General features: G+C 41.9%; 1 protein-coding gene across 1 annotated transcript in view; it reads left to right on the forward strand.

The window, feature by feature from the left end:
- shank3a (SH3 and multiple ankyrin repeat domains 3a) overlaps positions 1-20,688 on the forward strand; it is a 973,942-nt gene that overhangs the window by 169,261 nt on the left and 783,993 nt on the right. The window contains exon 3 of the mRNA XM_072562789.1: positions 12,887-13,139. Coding sequence (XP_072418890.1) covers positions 12,894-13,139 — 246 coding nt within the window. The 5' untranslated portion in view covers positions 12,887-12,893. The remainder of the gene's footprint in view (positions 1-12,886; positions 13,140-20,688) is intronic.

Here is a 20,688-nt window from a genome sequence, read left to right on the forward strand (position 1 = left end):
ACAGACCCTTTGGTCCAACCTGTCCATGCCGACCAGATATCCCACCTAGTCCCACCTGCCAGCACCCGGCCTATATCCCTCCAAACCCTTCCTATTCACAGAAGTAGAGATTTTTGAAAGAAGTGATTCTGGAGTTTACAGCCTGTGTAGCTATAAGAAAATCTGACAGTTTTTGAGAATTTGATGCTCAGACTATAGTTAGAGGAGCATTGATGTCCCAGGGATTGTAGGGCAGATGAGTTTGAAAATAGGGATAATGGGTAAATGCCACTTGATGAATCTCAACTAGGATCAGGAATTCCCAGCTATGTGTTACCATGAGACCATACAACATAGGAGCAGAAGTAGACTATTTGGTCCATCATATCTGCTCCATCATTCAATGAGATCATGGCTGATTTTGTAATCTCCAACTCCACTTGCATTCCTTATCTCCATAGTCCCCTGAATTCATTCTTATTAGAAATCTGTCTATTTTAACTTTGAATATACTTAATAACCAGCCTCGACAGCCCCTGTAATAAAGAATTCCACAATTTGGCTACACTGAGAAAGAAGAGATTCCTTCTCATCTCAGTCTTAATGGGCAATTCCTTACGTTGAGATATGCCCTCTCCCACAAGGGGAAACAATCTTTCTGTATCTACCCTTTCGAGTCCCCCAAGAATCTTGAATGTTTCAGTAAGATCACCTCTCATTCTTCTAAAGGCCAACAGAGAACAGACCCAACTTACTCAAGCTCTTCTCATACGACAACTCCTCCAGACCCAGGATCAACCTTGTGAATCTCTTGTGGACTGCCTCCAAAGCCAGTATATCTTTGGTTAGATAAAGGATCCAAAACTGCTCATAGTTTTCCAGGTGCACTCTAAGCGTTTTAGCAAGACTTCCCTATTTTTAAACTCCATTCCATTTGAAATAAAGATCAACCATTCTTCCCTGTTAACTGCTGAGCTTGGATGTTGCCTCTTTGTGATTCAAGGATGAGGAATTCTATTTAAATAACTCCAATTCTTCTATTTTTCCTGTCAAAGTGCATAACCTCATACTTTCACACTTTGCATTCCATCTGCTGAACCTTTGACCCTCATTTAATCTGTCTACGTCCCATGGTAGACTCTTTGTGACATCCCACCACTTGCTTTCCCACCTATTATTGTCTTGTCTGCAAACTTGGCAACAGTATATTCACTTTTGCCATCCAAATTATTAATTTATATTGTAGATAACCTGCTACATCCTAGTTCCTACGTCTGGACTGAATTTTGCATTTTTTAACGACTGGAGTGTTTTATCTTGGTACTGTGACAGTTCTCTGGAAGATTTGCTGAATTAAACTTGTTCAGAGATATCAAGCACAGTAACTCGCTTTGTGGCTTATTGTGTGGCTTTAGTTTAAAGCAGTTCAGGGACCAGTGAGCAGCTTTTGACTAAGCACATTTCCAGACCTGTTTCTTTGCTGATTGTTTCATCACATAAATAACTCATGGATACTTCACACATAGCAAATTTCCTCAGTACTTTGTTAAAAAAAACCCTATGTTTGTTTGGAGGTACTATACCACCAGGTGGTGTTCAGATTTAACCATGTTAACTGGATGGTTGGGTGGTTATCAGAGACAGCTGGATGGTGATGAGATACACCCAGTATGTGATCAGGGCCTGGGTTATCAGGGAGTTAACAAGTACTGTTGTTTTTTTTTGATTTATGTTTTATTTTTATTTTTTTTCCCTTTTTTTTATATTTTTTTTTCCCTTAACCCCCACACTACCGCCTAAGTGCGGTAGTGCTTATTTTTTCCCCAGCACCCATGGTGTGTGTGCGCAGGTGTGAGACACAGTGAAAGGACACAAAGTGCACAAATCTTTATTCAATTTCCACCACCAGGAAGATATGAAAAAACACCCGAGTGGCCAGTGACAAGCACTGCCCTTCACATCAAAGAGCAATGCTGTGTGATCAAAACAGTGAAGGGGAGGGTAGGGAAAGTAAGGAAGTCGTTCCTTCATGCAGTGTTTCGCAATACTACCTTTCCCTTGAGCAGTCGAACACACTGAAGGATTGTGCCACAGACTGCGACACAAGTACTGTTGTTCTGTGATCTGGTGTCGTGAGAGAGTAATTAGGAGTCAATGGATAGTGAAGGTTCCACTGAAATGTGATCAAGTACTCCCAGAGAATGATTGGTCATTGAACAGTAATCAGGAACCAGCAAATAATGATCAGAGTTCACTAGATATTGATTACTTGATCATGAACAAACTGCTGTTGGAGCTGCATTCGTCCAAGCAAGTGAAGAGTCCATCACACTCCTGATATACGCCTTGTACATGGACTGTTAATCCAGAGACTCAAATAGTGATTGCCTCCAGCCATGACAGATGGTGGAATTTGAATTCAATAAAAACCTGGAATTAAGAGTGTAATGATGACCATGAATCCATTGTCAATTGTCGGAAAAAACCCATCTGGTATGGGAATTCCCTTCCTAAAGTCAGTGTGGGTCAATCTACAGCATGTGGAGTGCAGCAGTTTAAGCTGGCAGCTCATCACTACCTTCTCAAGGTGCAAGGGCAAATAGGAAAGGACAATAAAATGCTGGCCAGCCGGTGAGGTCCACGACCCACAATTGAATATAAGCAAAGTCCCTTAGGGAAGGAAACTGCCATCTTTACCTGGTCTGGCCTGCATGGGACTCCAGGCCACTAGCCATGTGATTGACTCATAACTGCCCTCTGGGCAATGAGAGTTGGGCAATTAATACTGGCCTAGCCAGTGATGCCCTCTTTCCATGAATGACTGAAAAAAAAAGTGATTGCATGAGATACACTAGTATTCATAACTAAGGATTAAACATCACATTATCAACTTTTGAACTGAAACAATGTCCCTGTGATTGGGCCTTTTTCTTGAGACTGGAATGAATCACGTCTACAAGCCTATGTGTGCTAGTTATGGATGTGTTCCTAAATAGATAATCAAGAGAAAGTAAATACAAATTGCAAATGGCTTAAAAAATTTAATTCATTTTAAAGAATTTGGTCAGAATAATGTGAGACCTGTAAAAGGATGCAGGAAGCTCTCATACTGTCATTAAAAATAGTTATTTTATGCCCTTTCAGAAAAGAAACCAGGGATTAAGTTTTCGTCTCCCAGTTTGAAGCACGTCTGCATCATCAAGGCCAAAATGGAAGCATTCTAGGCCATGGTTTTGAATTTCCCTGCCTGTTCCCACTGCTCTCTGTTTTTGTTAGGTTGTGAATCATGTCAGTTCTTAACCCAGTGCTCATAGTAAGTGATGCTGGATTTGCAATTTAAATCCCTGCTGGAAATTCAAATTGCCAAGCTTTTGGTATTTTTGTGTAGACAGGTGTGTTCTTGACTTGGAATCCTGCCAAATTAATTGATTTCTGGGTCTTGGGGGCGGAAGTCTGCTGAACAGTCAGAAAGCTGGTGTGCAGTAAATTTAAACACTGTTGCTGGTGTCCCCTCATAACCCCATGCTTCTCCATATCCCAGATTCTCTATGCCCATTCGTATCCTCTCCATGACCTTCCATATGCCACTCTACTTCCATGACACTTTGATAACACCAAGCACCTCCCATATCAACTCTCCCTGCATTCACAATGAGCAGAACCGAAAAGCAATTGGTAAGGCTGCCATGTCTAGGAAATGCTCCTAAAATTGACACACTAATCAAAGATGATTTGAAAGTCTACTGTGAAGTATATATCTCAGCTTACAACCTCATAAGTAAATATCTCAACTTACAACCTCATAAAAGTGTCAAGCAAACACTGTCATTCATAGTATCAATTTCAAAAGAAAAATGAATCCACTTATTCCATGCAAATGAACATGCAGGCATTGAAAAACAGTATCAAAGAAAGAATAACCTGTTGGAAGGTAAAAAGATGTCAATCCAACAAAGCTTGCATGCCTCTGCAAGGTGTGTCAACAGATCCCCAATGAAACAAGTACTCATCTTCAGGACATCTTGAAACTCAAATAGTCTGACCGTCAGCCCAGCATCCTTTTGTTGTCACAGCTGCTAGTTGAAAGGAAATGTAGGGTCATGGAAGGGATAAGAAAGGGAAATGTAGGGTCATGGAAGGGATAAGAAAGGGAAATGTAGGGTCATGGAAGGGATAAGAAAGGGAAATGGAATGCAGAGCATACAGGATACAAGGGGATGTGAGGGAACATCAGGACATGGAAGATGTGAAGGGGTATAGGACTGGGTGGATGCATACGACATGAGTGAGGGAATACATGATAAATGGTAGGATACTGAGAAGTGTGGAGGAACAGATGGGTCTTTGAGTGCCCCTTCACACCGCTTTTAAGATAGAAGGACAGGTAAGTGTGGTAGATGAGAGGCCATATTGGATATAATGTAAGAGGCCGGAGCGTGTTGTAGAATGCTCTCAGACGGGAGCTCAGCCATAGTTAGAGCACTGCACCCAGTTTGGTGTCTGCACTGCAGTTTTGATGTGATCACATTGAGGAAAGTACAAAATAGGGATTTCCAAGAATTTTGGCAGAACACAATTTTAGTTACAAGGAAATGTTGAATTGATTAGAATTGGTTTTGGAACAAAAGAGACCAATGGAAGATTTACTTAAGATGTTTAAAGTACTACGGCATTGATAGATGGATTGCTAACATTAAAAAAAGTCAAAGTCTTCATAAGTACGTGATGGACAGTAAGAGTGATTGGGAAGATAAAGGAGACTCGAGCATAAGGCAGTGGGCTTGGTTAGAATAAATATGTTTTTTTATCTGCTGATACTGAGACTGGCAGTAAAAGAGGTAGTTCAGATACTGAATGGCTAAAAACTGATAAAGGGGTGGCAAAATATAAAAATAACATGTGTCCTTTAAGCTGTTAAGTCACCAGGTCCAGTGAGGATGCAGCCAATGTTGGTGGGTAAAGATTAGCATTACAGGCAGTTCTGCTACAACAGGTCTTTCGTTAATGTGAATTGGTTGTGACATGACTGGGTGAATAGAGAACGCCGTTTCTAAATCGCGAACTTTTAAAATGTGTGTTGGCTATAGTGCAATTAGATTGCCAACACTTTGTGTTATTTGTATTGTGCGATTTTTATATAGGGTGGGGTCACAAAGGAATGCAACAATTGCTTAGACTAGATACCCTACAGTATGGAAACAGGCCCTTTGGCCCAACAAGTCCACACCGACCCTTCAAAGAATAACCCACCCAGACCCATAGCTAACCTACACATCCCTGAATATTATGGGCAATTTACCATTGCCAATTCACCTGACCTGCACATCTTTGGATTGTGAGAGGAAACCGGAGCACCCGGAGGAAACCCACATAGGCACGAGGACAATGTGCAAACTCCACACAGACAGTCGCTCGTGGTGGCAATTGAACTCGGGTCCTTGGCGCTGAGAGGCAGCAGTGCTAACCATTGCATTCTGGAAGAACTACCTGTACAGCATTACTCACCATAATCTTGCAATTCTTCTCAAAATAGGAGAGCGCTGCCAGGCAATTCATCTCATCATCTCAGTCAATTGGTCTGTGGCTGATCTGAATCCTCAATTTCAATTTCCTACTTTTTAGCGATAACCCTTGATTCCCTTATGATTAAAAATCTGTCTCATTCAGTCTTAATATACTGACTAATCCAACCTGTGGTAAAGACATCCACAGAATCTCTATGCTCTGAGAGAAGAAGTTCTTCCTCATCACTTTCCTAACTTGATGACCTTACCTGAGGACTATTAATTCTGGTCCGATACTCTCCCACAAGTGGAAACAACCTCACTATATATGCCCTGTCAAGTCCCCAAAAAATCTTGTATAGGTATAATCTCACAGCAAGCGTGTTTTGACGGCACAATTTGGCTATAACGTCGCTGAAGAATTCAGGAACAGTATTTTCAAGAACGCTTACCTCTATTCACAACAGCGTGATTCCAACAGTGATTGTTTTACATGCTTCGTTCTGCACATGTGCTAATGTCAGCTGCCATCAGAGCGTGTGAGACATACAGAACTATACATTGAGCAGCTTCATCTCAAAAATTAAACTCATGAATATTCATTGCTCCCCCCCGAGATAAGAATATTCTTGTATAGTTCCTGTTTAAGCTGAAAATGTGTTGCTGGAAAAGCGCAGCAGGTCAGGCAGCATACAAGGAGCAGGAGAATCGACGTTTCAGGCATAAGCCCTTCTTCAGGAATCTGATCTCCAGCATCTGCAGTCCTCACTTTCTCCTGGCTCCTGTTTAAGTCCTGTACAATTCCTCCAGGACTGCATTACTCTTACACACGCCATCAGAGCTTTCCCCTTCTCTTTTGTCTTCTATCCTGAGAGAAATCGAGAGACAGTTGCAGCTCTTAGAGGCCAACGGGTACAACGCAGAACCCGGGAGGATAGCAGTTCTTCAATAAGACATCATCTGGCACGCGATGAACAGCTTCTTCAAGACAGAAGTGAAAAGGCAACGCAGCAAAAACTAAATGTTTTCTTTTTTAAACCACCCCCCAGGAACAGTCTGAAGACAATAAACCATAGCCATTTACCTCTGCAACCACAACTGCACCTGAAGGTGGTGATGATGATGACCCTCTGTCCCAGCACTAAAAATATATTTTCAATTTTCAATCTTATGTATTAAATTTACTTTTGTTTTGTTAATAAATATGATTTAAGCTTTCAGTCAGGCTGTGCTAACCTTGCATTAGGCTTTTGGGTGATTTTTGAGCGATTGTGAGTGATTTTTATTTTGCTGGTCTGTCCCTAACCCCACTCTTCCCATTGGCCGCATTATTACTATTCAGCACCTTTCTATTAAGTAAGGTTTCACTGGAATGCAACGACAGGGTTATAGGAGAACTACCTGTGTGTTTCAATAAGATTGCCTCTCATTCTTCTAGATGCCAGTGATTACAGACCCAACTGACTCAACCTCTCCTCATAAGACAGCCTCTCCATACCCAGGATAAATCTTGTGAACTGTCTCCAGACCGCCTCCAATGTCAATATATGTTGTGTTAGATAAGGGGACCAAACTGTTCACAGTATTCTAGATTTAGTCTAATTAATGCTTTGCAGAGCAGTAGCAAAACTTCCCTCTTTTTACATTCCATTCTCTTTGAAATAAAGGCCAACATTCCAATTGCCTTCCCCTTGTCCCACTAAACCTGGATGCCAGCCATTTTTGCAATTTTATGCATAAAATCTAACTGTGCTATAGCTTTCTGCAGTATTGTTCCAGTTAAATAATATTCAGCTCCTCGATTCTTCCTGCCAAAGTGCATAACCTCACATTTTCCCACATTCTATGTTCCAATTATTTTCCCTACTCACTTAACATCCCTATATCCCTCTGAGGACTTCCTCACCATTGCCTTTATATATCTTTATGTCATTTGCAAATTTGGAAACATTACACTTAGCTGTCTTCACCAAGTCATCAATGCAGTTAGTAAATAATTGAGGGCCAAGAACTGATCCTTGTGGCACGCCACTAGTTTTGCACAGGATAAAGGTGTATCATGGAGTTCACATGAAGTCACTAACACCTCCCTTTTCTGATATGTATTAATGACTTGGAACTACGGTGTATTTCAAAATTTGCAGACATCATTAGTATTTGGAAAGTGTAATGAATAATAAAGAGAGTGGTAATATACTTCAAGAGGTTATTGGCAGGCTGGTGGAATAGGTGAGCATGTGGAAAATAAAACTAAAGAAAATAAGTATAAATTGATATGCGGTGCTAGGAGAATAAAGGAAGGTTTAGATTAGATTAGATTAGATTACTTACAGTATGGAAACAGGCCCTTCGGCCCAACAAGTCCACACCGCCCCGCCGAAGCGCAACCCACCCATACCCCTACATATACCCCTTACCTAACACTACGGACAATTTAGCATGGCCAATTCACCTGCCCTGCACATCTTTGGACTGTGGGAGGAAACCGGAGCACCCGGAGGAAACCCACGCAGACACGGGGAGAATGTGCAAACTCCACACAGTCAGTCGCCTGAGGCGGGAATTGAACCCAGGTCTCTGGCGCTGTGAGGCAGCAGTGCTAACCACTGTGCCAGGTGAAATAAAAGAGTTAATTCGAAGAGAATGAATAGATCTGGGCAATTGCAAGCATAAGTCATTGGAGGCAGCTTAAGAGAGCAATTAATTACTGAATCTTGGACTTAATAATTATAGGCATTTAATATAAATACAAAGAACTCATGATAATCTTATATAAACATTGTTTCACCCACAACAGAGTATTGTTTGTAACATTGGGATGTAAAGGCCTTATGGAGGATACAGAAGGGATTTAACTGAATGGTTCCAGGAATTAAGGAATTGCAAGAATAGTTTGCAGGTTGTTTGTCTTAGAGCAGAAAAAGTTGAGCAGAATTCATTACAGGTTTTTAAGGTCAGGAAGAATCTCAGCAGAATAGAGAAAGATAGCTGTTTCTCATTGGTGAAGGACTGACGACACTGATTTAAGTGATTGGTAAAAGAACCAATGATGATTTAGTACCTGGCTAGGATCGGGAACGCATTACCTGGTGCAAGCAGATTCAGCAGAGACGTTCAGAAGATAATTCGATAAGTACAAGAAGAGACCAAATTTTTTAGGATAAGAGGAAAGAACAGGGACGTGGAACTCACTGGCTCAGTTGAGAACGAGCATAAGCTCAATTGACTGAAGTGGCTCATTTCTGAGCTATGACCATTCTGTGCATCTGTAATTCTTACAGAGCAAGAAATTGTGCCATCTTTTCCTCTATTTCTCTCTGTCTTGTATCTATCTTTCTACCTTTATTCTGTGCCTTGTATAACTCAGAGTTCCCATTGATCTCCCTTGCTCTCTGTATCCTCTGTTCCTTCAAGTATCTCTTGGTCTTTGGTACCATTTAGCCCATGAAACAAAGGTGATATCTTTTCAATTTTATAGCAATAAAACAATTCTTTGAAAGGTTACATTCTGAATTTTATTTTATAATGAAATAAATGGCAGACCAAGCAGGTTAGATATAGATGAAGCTTCCTTTACACTGTCAGTGTAACACTCCCAGGTCAACAAGAGTATTGGCTAGATACAGAGTAAAGATACCACTTTGTTGTGGAATAGGTATTTAACGAGATAGCAGCCTGTCCACATTCAGCAACCTACATTTATCTTACCTACAGGCACCCTATTTACAACAATGTCATCCATAATCCCATGTGTCAGGAAAGTCCTGTACCAGATCAATACACCTCCTTTGACCAAACAAATCTTGCAGATGTAGGCTGCACTTTTAGATATTGAGTTCAGATATTTCTTGTGACAAATAAGCAGATATAATCGCACCCTTCCAAATGGATCAGTTATCCCAAATTTTAATAATTGAAAGTGAACATTCAGGGGACACAATTGGAGCTCACAGCTACTGTGGGCATACTCAGTCTCTGTACCTTTAGAATTGCATGCAGCAGGCAAGCAATGGATTAATCAGTTTTGTGTTTGTGTGCATGTGTGTCAAGGAAATCTATACATAAGATTGAAGAAATACTACAGCAAGATCAAGATAAAATATTTGTTTTGTTTTTGTGGAAAACTGCATTTATCACTATGCATCGTTCTGCTGCAGCAGTAACCAGACCTTGTAATCATGTATTATTAAGGAGTTAAAGGTTTGTAGTCTCTATTGTCTGGGTGTGCATACATATTTGTGCCTGTGTATTTGTGCAAATATATGTATAAATATATGTACATTGAACTGGTTATATGCTTGTGTGTATATAGATACCATATATAGACATGGCTAAGCATACATAAATATGTGTTTGTGTAAAACACAAACTCACATCTCAGTCAGAGCATTCCATCCCTAACCACTCATTGCATAAGAAGGTTTCTCTTTATTTCACTGTCACTTCTTTTTTCAATCACCTTAAACTGATGTCCTCTGGTTCTCAATCTTTCTTCGAATGGAACCCTATCTATTCTGTGCAGATCCATCATGATTTTGAGCACCACCATTAAATAACCTTTTAATCCTAATCTTTTCTCAAGTACTGTGGCCAGAACTGAATGCAGTACTCCAATTGAGGATGAAGTAGTATTTATACAGGTTTATAATAACTTGTTTATGGAGTCTGTGTTTCTGTTTAAAAAAGCCCAAGTTCCCGTATGCTTTATTCACCACTTTTTTAACCAGCTCTGACACCTTCAATCCTTGTGTGCCTATCCATCTCCAGAGTCCTCTGCTTTGGAACTGACCCTTTGATTTATCTGGCTCCTCTTCATTCTTCCAACCAAAATGCAGCACTTCACATCATAGACATGTGAGCAAAGCTGAGCCCATATGATCAATGGGGCAGTGGTGGCATGAATATGACGTCAGTTAACAGGTAGAAAGCAATGAATAGCAATAAACTATTGTTTTGCATACTGGGAGGAGGTATATCATGGTGACCACTGGGGTTAGTATTAGGACCACTGCTCTTTTTAATATTGACTAAATTTCAACATCTATTGGAAGATAGGACACCATTTTGCATTTGTTTTGCACGAAGTTTGAAATGTATAACATTAGTAAGCATTGATGATAGGAGCAGACCTCCGAGCCTTGGACTGCTACAATAGGCAGGCAAATGGCACATGAAACCGAATGGGGAGAGGTGCAAAGTGATCAATTTTGTAAGGAAGAGTGAAAAAAAGGAAAGATTATCCGTATGGTACAATATTAAGGAGGATACATAAATAGAGTGCACAAAAGCAAGGAATATATGGGAAACATTCACTAGGCCTGAGCTAATACATTGTTTTCATTTATGGGCACTACACTTTCCAAAGCATTTTAAAGGATCTGGTATGGTGTAAGAGAAGGGTGACTAGAATACTCAATGAAAGACTAAGGTATGCAGAAAGGTGAGCAAAGCTGGGAACATTCTCTGAATAAAGGTGTTCAAAGATAAGGAACATTCTGAGTCAACAAAATGAGAAGCTGTTTCCACGGGCAACAATTTGTTAACCAAAGAACAGACTTAAATCAATTGGCAAAAGGAGCCAAAAATTTAGATTTTTTTATAACCCAGCAAGATGCTACCATTGGGAGAGTACTGCCAAAATGGTAATGGAGAAAGATTCAGTATTACATTTCAAAAAGAGAAGTAGATAAATATTTAAAGGAGAGAAATTTCAGAGCTATGGGCAAACAGGAGGAAAATGGATCAAATCCAATTACACCTTCAGAGAAGTGGGATGAGTACGATGGCCCAAATGGCCTCATACCATGCTGCAATATCTTACAGCCAATCACGTAGACTTAAAAATGTATGTGAGAGAACACATACATGTGTCTATGTGTTTATATTTATATTTATGTGCACTTTTTGACTGTACATTGGTTCCTTTTCTGGCAATGCCTCAAGTTTAAAATTTTTGCACTTTTCATATCAGTCCATGACCTTGCCCCCCCCCCCCCCCCCCCCCCCATATCTATAACCTCCTGTAGTTTGACAACCCTCAGGAGGATGTGAGTGCACCAGCAGGGGAAATTCACCAGGATGTTGCCTGGAATGGAGCCACTTAGCAATGGGGTACTACGGTGGCTCAGTAGTTAGCACTGCTACCTCACAGCACCAGGGACCCAGGTTTGATTCCAGCCTTGGGTGACTCTCTGTGTGGAGTTTGTACGTTCTCTCCATGTCTGCGTGGGTTTCCTCCAGGTGCTCGGGTTTCGTCCCTCGATCCAAAGATGTGCAGGTTATGTGGATTGGCCATACTAAATTGCCCATAGTGTTCAGGGATGAGTAGGTTAGGTGCATTAGTAAATGTTGAGTAATAGGCTAGAAGTATGGGTCTGGGTGGGTTACTCTTTGGAGGGTTGGTTTGGACTTGTTGGGTTGAAGGGCCTGTTTCCACACTATAGGGATTCTATGAAAGGCTGTATATGCTCAGTTTGTTTTCTTTAGAGTGGAGAAGGCAGAGGGGGGTACCTGTCAGAGGTGTATGAGATTATAAGGGGTTTAGGCAGTGTGGATAGAAAGCTTCTATTCCTCTTAGTTAAAGGGCCAAGAATAAAAGGGCATCATTTTAAAGTGAAGGGCAGGAAGTTCAGAGTGGATTTGAGGAGAAATTGTGTCACCAGAGGGGAAATCAGGAATGCACAGCCTGGAATTGGATTCATGGCTACAGACCATGTGCTGGAAGATGGCATTCATGTGGTTAGGCACAGACCCAATGGACCAGAGCCACTTCTGTGCTGTCTGACTCTATCTCTGTGTTCCTTTAATTCTACCTACTTGAGTACCCTCTGATTTTGGCTACCCCTCTACTTGCAACTGTGGAGGAGCCAAGCTCAGGAAACCCCATTCTCTTTCAATGGTGCTTCATGGTACCACCAGCTTTGACCAAGCCTTTGGCCTGCTGTCCTGATGCCTGCTCTGTGTCAGGCTATTCGCTTTTGTGAAGCACCTTGGGACATGCCATCGTGCTTGGAAACCTACAGAGGAGGATGCTGAGCGTACGAATATGTATGAATCTCGCCCGCCTGGTGTGTATATCTGAGTTTTTACACGTGGAATGAGAGTGTGTATGAAAATGAGTGTTTGCGAGTGTGAACGTGTTGCTGTGACTGAGCGTTATGTGTGTAAAACAAAGTCTTGATACATTTGTGTAAAATCTGTGATCAGTGTGAACTTGAGGATGATCAAGTGTCCCGAAGTGTGGGCGTACGTGTACGGTGTGTGCACATTTGTGAATTTGTGTGAGGATGCGTAGGTGTGAGTGCATTTCTGTGTTTGAGTGTGAGTATTAGCGTGTGTGTGTGCGCGCGGGTTTCCAAGAGGTTTTGACTGGTTTTTTTTCCTCTCTCTCTGTCTCCCCCCAGTGATGTGATGTCGATGGTTAGTGCACAGAGCATGCCTCTCAGTCCGACAGCCAGGAAACATGAGGAGCAGCAGCAGCAGCAGCAGAACACTTGCAACTGCAGCGAGGGTGAAGAGGAGGAGAGTTTCAGCAGAGAGGACACCGTCTACCACACCATCAGGACGAGTACAGCAGCTAAAACCGGACATCAAATGGACAACCCCGCGCCCAGCACTGTGGTCATTCGGATTGGGGTCCCTGACCTGGAGCAGACGGTCAGTAATGTGCGATTTCGATGTGTAATTTTCCCTGCAATTGACAGATGCAGTTACCTTCTCCGGCGAAGGGGTGGGTCTGACACTGCACTTGGCTACATAAAGTAGCGTTCAGGTTTGTTCTGCATGTATTGAACTGGGAAGCCAGAGTTTAACCCTTAGTTTGCTGGATTTGTTGTCTTCCAACAGTGGGCAGCAGGTGTATAAAACACCCGTGGTGTACCCAGAGATTGCAAGCTCCGAAAAAAAATGCTGTCCCGGTATTGTGATTAATCCATCATTTTGTGTGTTTCGATAGGGAAAGTGGGATGCTCTTTGAAAAAGAGTCACTTTGCTACTCACCAGTTTGCCCGCAGTCGTAGTTTCAAGGCTTTCCTGTTAACTGGAGGTTGAACTGTGACAGTAGACGTCCCTTCTTTCCCAAACTGTGTGTTAACTAGTGCGTTGGGTCGCTCTGAGTTCGTAATTCCCCGGTTGGGTAACCTGTATACACGTGATGTGACATCAGTGGGAGAATGTTACAAGCTTGGATGTAGCAAGGCCGGTATAAGGTAGGCATGGGATTGCAATATATACGCTAATTAATACATAGCACCCTGGTCTTCATCTTACAGTGAACTGTATTTCATGTCACCAGAGTTAAATGTTTAATTCTGTGCACACACCATTGTTCTTGGTTTTCTAGGACTGACCTGCAAGATTAAACCCACCAATCCCCATATGCTACCTATTTGTAAAGTATTCATCCTCTCTCCCCAGTTTGCCCTCTAGTTCTGGCATTAGAGGGTTTGACAGTGAGCCGAAGTGTCTTTCTTTTCCCACCAAGGACATTCCTTCAGTTTGGCCGTGCAGAGCCAGATATTAATTCTGGGGAGGTAGGAGCAGTGGGATATTGTATTCTTCCTGATTTACTTTTCATAGTAATCTGGTTTTGTGTCCCAGCCAAAATTTGCAAGCCTTTGATGCCCTGTACACACACATATCCCAATTGGTCTCCTATCGGGCTATCTGTTTTCCACCCTCTGACTTGACACAAAATACCATCTCTGTGACATTTCCAGGGAAAGTCACTGAGCTATAAAGTGGTTGGATACCTGGACAAGGCACAAAGAGCTTGAAGAACATCCAAACTTCTCCTGCCCCTGCTGTAACTTGCAGCATCAGCCCTGTGCTCCCTGACATTGATTGACTCCCTGTCCAAAATTCTCATTGTTGTCTTAATGCCTTCATGACCCCTCCCCATATCAGTCATTTTCTCCAAGCCTCTGAGATGCTTGCATCCCTCCAATTCTGATCTCTCGCTTCCTAAAACATCTGCCTTCTTTTAAGATACTCTTCGGACCGCTTGCCCGACCTTAAGAGGTTCAGTGTAAAATTTTGGCTGATTTTGATCTTGTGTATGCCTCAAGAGGCTTTATTATATAAATATTGTGTTGACATGAGTGCACATGTAGTGAGCTTTATTGTTGGTTATTTTTACCATTTGACACAAAATACCAGGGGAAGTCACTGAGCCATAAAGTGTTTGAATGAAACAGAGAGTCAAAAAGTGTGGTGCTGATGAAGAGCTTATGCTCGAAACGTCGATTCTCCTGCCCTTCGGATGCTGCCTGACCGGCTGTACTTTTCCAGCACCACAACTTTTGACTCTGATCTCCAGCATCTGCAGTCCTCACTTTCTCCAATGCACAGAGGTTGAAGGAACAGGGAAAGAGACAGAATAGCATGAAGACTATTCCAGGGCCTGGGAACTAAGACCTCTTGCCCCCACACAATGTTCCCATTCATGAGACATAGAAGCTTCTAGAGTATTCTTCCATGATTTATTCCCACCATTGGGACTGCATACATGCCATACTCTTGAAATGACAACGGTCACCTCTTCACAGGGCTTGGATTCCAGACACAGTAAGGGCCTACATATTACGAATTGCAGAACTGACTGATGGCATTGTGCATATTTCTGGTGTGATGTGCTCAGGCAGCTCCTGGGGTTATGGTCCTGATGCACTGATGCAGCACATGTATTATGGACCAGGCCAGACCCCCTCAAAACATTTCAAGAAGGTAGCTCAAACCCTAACTTTCCTAGTTGTTTTGAGTAGGTGTATAGTGGGTCTTCCAGGAGTGATGCAGCTGGTCAAAACCTCTCAGTTTTAAATAATTTATTTACAGAGTACCGAATGAAACACAAACAAAAGAGAACAGAATACAGGATAACTCGATCTATCCAAAAAACCCAACAGACTATCCCAACAGACTATCCCAACTTAGTGATCCTGTTCCAAATTCCTGCAACAATCTCCATAAACGCACCTTGGCACAAAAGGTAAAATCAAACACCGGGTCTTAAAGGAGGGAGAGAGAGAGAGAGAGAGATGGCAGAGAGATTCAGGATGGAACACCTTCTTCCATGGAGCTGTCTTTTTTGGATTCCCAACTAACACCTGACCAGTAGCTCTGAACAACCAGACTGCTAAAGACCAAACCAGATGAGTGTCATAGAGTCATAGAGTCATAGAGATGTACAGCATGGAAACGGACCCTTCGGTCCAACCCGTCCATGCCGACCAGATATCCCAACCCAATCTAGTCCCACCTGCCAGCATCCGGCCCATATCCCTCCAAACCCTTCCTATTCATATACCCATCCAGATACCTTTTAAATGTTGCAATTGTACTAGCCTCCACCACTTCCTCTAGCAGCTCATTCCATACACGTACTACCCTCTATATGAAAAGTTTGCCCCTTAGGTCTCTTTTATATCTTTCCTCTCTCACCTTAAACCTATGCCCTCTAGTTCTGGACTCCCCCACGCCAGGGACGAGACTTTGTCTATTTATCCTATCCATGCCCCTCATGATTTTATAAACCTCGATAAGGCCACCCCTCAGCTTCCGATGCTCCAGGGAAAACAGCACTAGCCTGTTCAGCCTCTCCCTGTAGCTCAAATCCTCCAACCCTGGCAACATCCTTGTAAATTATTTCTGAACCCTTTCAAGTTTCACAACATCCTTCCAATAGGAAGGAGATTAGAGTTGCACGTGATATTCCAAAAGTGGCCTAACCAATGTCCTGTACAGCTGCAACATGATCTCCCAAGCCCTATACTTAACACCCTGACCACTAAAGGAAAGCATATCAAATGCCTTCTTCACTATCCTATCTGGCTGCGACTCCACTTTTAAGGAGCTATGAACCTGCACTCCAAGGTCTCTTTGTTCAGCAACACTCCCTAGGACCTTACCATTAAGTGTATAAGTCCTGCTAAGATTTGCTTTCCCAAAATGCAGCACCTCACATTTATCTGAATTAAACTCCATCTGCCACTCTTCAGCGCATTGGCCCATCTGGTCAAGATCCTGTTGTAATCTGAGGTAACCTTCTTCGCTGTCCACTACACCTCCAATTTTGGTGTCATCTGCAAACTTACTAATTACACCTCTTATGCTCACATCCGAACCATTTATATAAATGACGAAAAGTAGTGGACCCAGCATCGATCCTTGTGGCACTCCACTGGTCACAGGCCTCCAGTCTGAAAAACAACCCTCCACTACCACCATCTGTCTTCTACCTTTGAGCCAGTTCTACATCCAAATGGCTAATTCACCCTGTATTCCATGAGATCTAGCCTTGCTTACCAGTCTCCTATGGGAACCTTGTCAAACACTATACTGAAGTCTATGTAGATCGTGTCCACCCCTCTGCCCTCATCAAACCTCCTTGTTACTTCTTCAAAAAAACTCTTATCAGGTTTGTGAGACATGATTTCCCATGCACAAAGCCATGTTGACTATCCCTAATCAGCCCTTGCCTTTCCAAATACATGTACATCCTGTCCCTCAGGATTCCCTCTCACAACTTGCCCACCACCGAGGTCAGGTTCACTGGTCAGTAGTTCCCTGGCTTGTCCTTCCCACCCTTCTTAGACACTGGCATCATGTAGCCAACCTCAAGTCTTCCGGCACCTCACCTGTGACTATCAATGATACAAGTATCTTAGCAAGGGGCCCAGCAATCACTTCTCTAGCTTGGAAAACTGAGCTGGGAAAACTGGCCACTCCCCTTCCATTGTACAAGTGTTTGTTTAAAAACTTAAAAGCCTCTTCAAGTCGATCAATTCAGACATTTCAGAATCTATGTTTTTATGACCCCTCTGAAAAAAGAAACCAAGCACAACCTACTGTTGTTAAAGGAGCAGCATTGTCACACTTGTCACAAGGCAGGCAAATGTGATGCAAATGGTTTATGTGGAGGGTAACCACTGTTACAGACAATTTTGGCCAATTCTGTGTATTGTACATCAGTACTGTGAATTGAATCATCAGGTGTTAATAACTGCAAAGTAACAAATTTCTACAGCCCTAGTCATCAGTTTAATTAATCACAGTTTGTAACTAGTCTCCTCGCTCAATGTGTCTGTGGTTTGAATAAAAAAATGGGTACCCCTACCCTTGAAGAGTTCAAATCCTCTTCAAGAAAAAAAGGATAATCATCTTCTGTGCCCAGAATTATACTCAGAAGCCAAAAGACAAATTCTGTAGGAATTCGGAGAAAATAGTAGAGTGACGCAGTCGAAGTGGCCAACTGTGATTCGTGTACTGATGTTTGATGGGACAGTGTGAAGGGACCATTACACTGTATTGAACGGTAATCTATTTGATTCTCGATAGTCTCAACATACAACGTAGTTGAAGCTAACACATACTTTACAAGCATTGGAATGTTTGATGGAACAATATGTTCATATGTATGGAGCTATATTCTATATCTGACTCATTATTTATGCCTTTAATTCTAGACCTGACTTTGTGAATGCTGGCCCAGTATCTTCCATCTTTGACCAAAACTCTCCTGTCCATATCTTAGTGTGCATTAGTTCAGTTCACCCTTAATCCCCATTCTGACTTGCTGACTCATGTTGGCTCTCTGTCCATTAAGGTACCAATTTTAAAATTTTCATCGTTTGTTTTAAATAACTAGAAAATGGTCGGATCGGTGCTATGGACACTGGCAGTTTTGTGATACATCACCTAGGTGACCATTCTTCTGCCAAAGATGTTGCTAAACCTTTGAACAGTGGAAGGCATCACAACAAAGTCATGTTTTTATATGATGTGCAGGGCCACTGAACATTTAAACATTAAACACTGAACATTAAACATGTAAGTGTAGGTATCAAAACATATTCCTATTTACTTTAGGCAGTATTTAAGCAATATTTAAACTAGCTTGCCTGGAGAGATGTAAAGAATAATTTTTAAAGGTCATTTTCTAGTGCATTTCAGCTTTATTAAGTTGAAATTAATTACTTGCTGTCGTGGGATGTGACCCATTGTCAAGAATTATAACCACACATTGACTGCATCGTGCAATTCACTTACACCCTGTGCCACCAGGGGGAGCCTCTTCTTGATATTAATGATCCAAGATATGACATCAGATGTGCTGACTCATGGGTATCCATGGAGATCCCTCATGCATTGTAGTGGATTCACTTCTTTAAACAAAATGATTTTGGAGCTGAGATTGTTTCAGGATGACAGCTTCACTTCTACGTGTCCTTGATTTGAATTCTGAGAGCTATCGTGGAGGAGGCTCCATTTTACCTAGTTCACGATGAATGAAGCTGGGAATCACAAAACCTGAAAAACTTGCAAATGACACCTACTGTTCAGATTTTGTCTTGTACATTTTTAAATGATACTCCAGCACATACAGTTTATCCATTTCCAAGTGTTACTGTTTCCTTAAACTGTTTTTTTCTCTCTGGGGGATCACTACTCCTGGGACAATGATTTACACACAGATGTCCCACACACTCCATAAGAAGTATCACTGTTAGTTGTCCCAATATATAGTGCTCCCTAGATGTCTGTCAACAGCTTCAGTTGTCCTGTACATTGGGTCTTAATCACACTGATCAATTAGCCTCTCTTTTCTACTTCACAGTTATCAGAACTTCTAATCAAATAAAATTGGGGAAGGGATCACTGTTACATAAAAGCAAAATGCTGCAGATGTTGAAAATTTGAAATCAAAACATAAAGTGCAGGAAAAACTCAACAGGCTTGGTAGCATCTGTGGAGAGAGAAACAATTATCATTTTGGATCTACTCCAACTCCTCTTTGGAACTGAAAGGAGCTGTAAAATTATGGTTTTTATACAGTACAAGAGGGGGAGGAGGAACAAGTGGAACAGATTGTGAAGTTATCCAGAGCAAAAGACAAAGGCAACATTAATGGTGGTAAAGAACATAGAACATTACAGTGCAGTACAGGCCCTTCGGCCCTCGATGTTGTGTCTACCAGAAGAGAGAGAGAGATGTAAAGTAGGTGTAAATGGCAGCTGTGAAAGGGAGAAAATGGGTCTGCTGTACTGAGAGCAAAGCCAATAAGACATTCTGGAGGAGGGTGGGAGGATGTAAGAAAAATAGAGCACAATGGTCATGCTCTGAAGATGTACAACTTAACATCAATTCCTAGAAGCATCCAAGTAGAAAATTGGATGGTGTTCCTCCAGTTCACATTGAACTTTTTTAGAACACTAGTTGGATCCAGGACGGAAATGTTAGCAAGGAGGTTTATTGAAATGGCAAACAAATAGAAGGTCAGGGTTATTCCTATGGACAGAATGAAGGTATTCCACAAAATGGTCACCCAGCCTCAGTTTGGTCTTATCATTGTAAAGGAAGCTGCATTGTGAGCAGCAAATACAATAAACTAGATTGAAAGAAGTACAAGTAAAATGTTGCTTTGCCTGGAAAGTGTGTTTTGGGGCCTTGAAAAGTGACAAGGGTGGAGATGAAATGCAACACCTTCTGGGATTGCACAGGACAGTGCCATGGTGGAATGAGGAAGTATTAAGACTGATGGAAGAGTGGACCAAGTTGAAATGGAGGGGACTGTTCCTGTGGAGTGCTGACAGTGAAAGTGAGGGAGAGATATCTTCAGAGGTATCTCTGAAACTTCGGCTCAATCAGAAATATAATTAAGCACTCGTGAATCCTTTAAATGTTGTAATGAGCTAAATTCAGTGTCACTGTTATTACATATCTCAACAAACTCGCAGTCAGCTCATAGACTTCAAACTATAATCACTGTTCCACTGTGAGCATACGGCCAGGCACTTTCTGCTCAGCAAGATCCCAGGAACAACCGTGAATTCCACACGTGGCCAATTTGTTTTTCAATGAGGAAGGAATGTCAGTCAGGCAATCTGAAGACTCCACTAATGCTCCAGTATCCAGATGGATATTAAAAAAAATCTATCTGAACAGATGGATGGGCACTCAACCTAACATTTCATTCAAAAGATGTCACATCTGACTGACAGTGAAGTAAGTAATCCCTCACGACTACAGTTGGAGTGATGGCTTGGATGAAATGCATTAAGAAGCAGAGTGGATAGTTTGGCAGAAAAGGAAGGAGTGCCAACAGTGGAGCCAAGCAGGTACTGGCACAATGTCATAAGCAAATCAGAGCGTGAGGCCTAGTGTGGCTGTGAAGAGTGATTCAATGACACATTATGGGAACTGCAGTCAG

This window comes from Chiloscyllium punctatum, chromosome 44, assembly GCF_047496795.1.
Source record: "Chiloscyllium punctatum isolate Juve2018m chromosome 44, sChiPun1.3, whole genome shotgun sequence".
Lineage (NCBI taxonomy): Eukaryota > Metazoa > Chordata > Chondrichthyes > Orectolobiformes > Hemiscylliidae > Chiloscyllium > Chiloscyllium punctatum.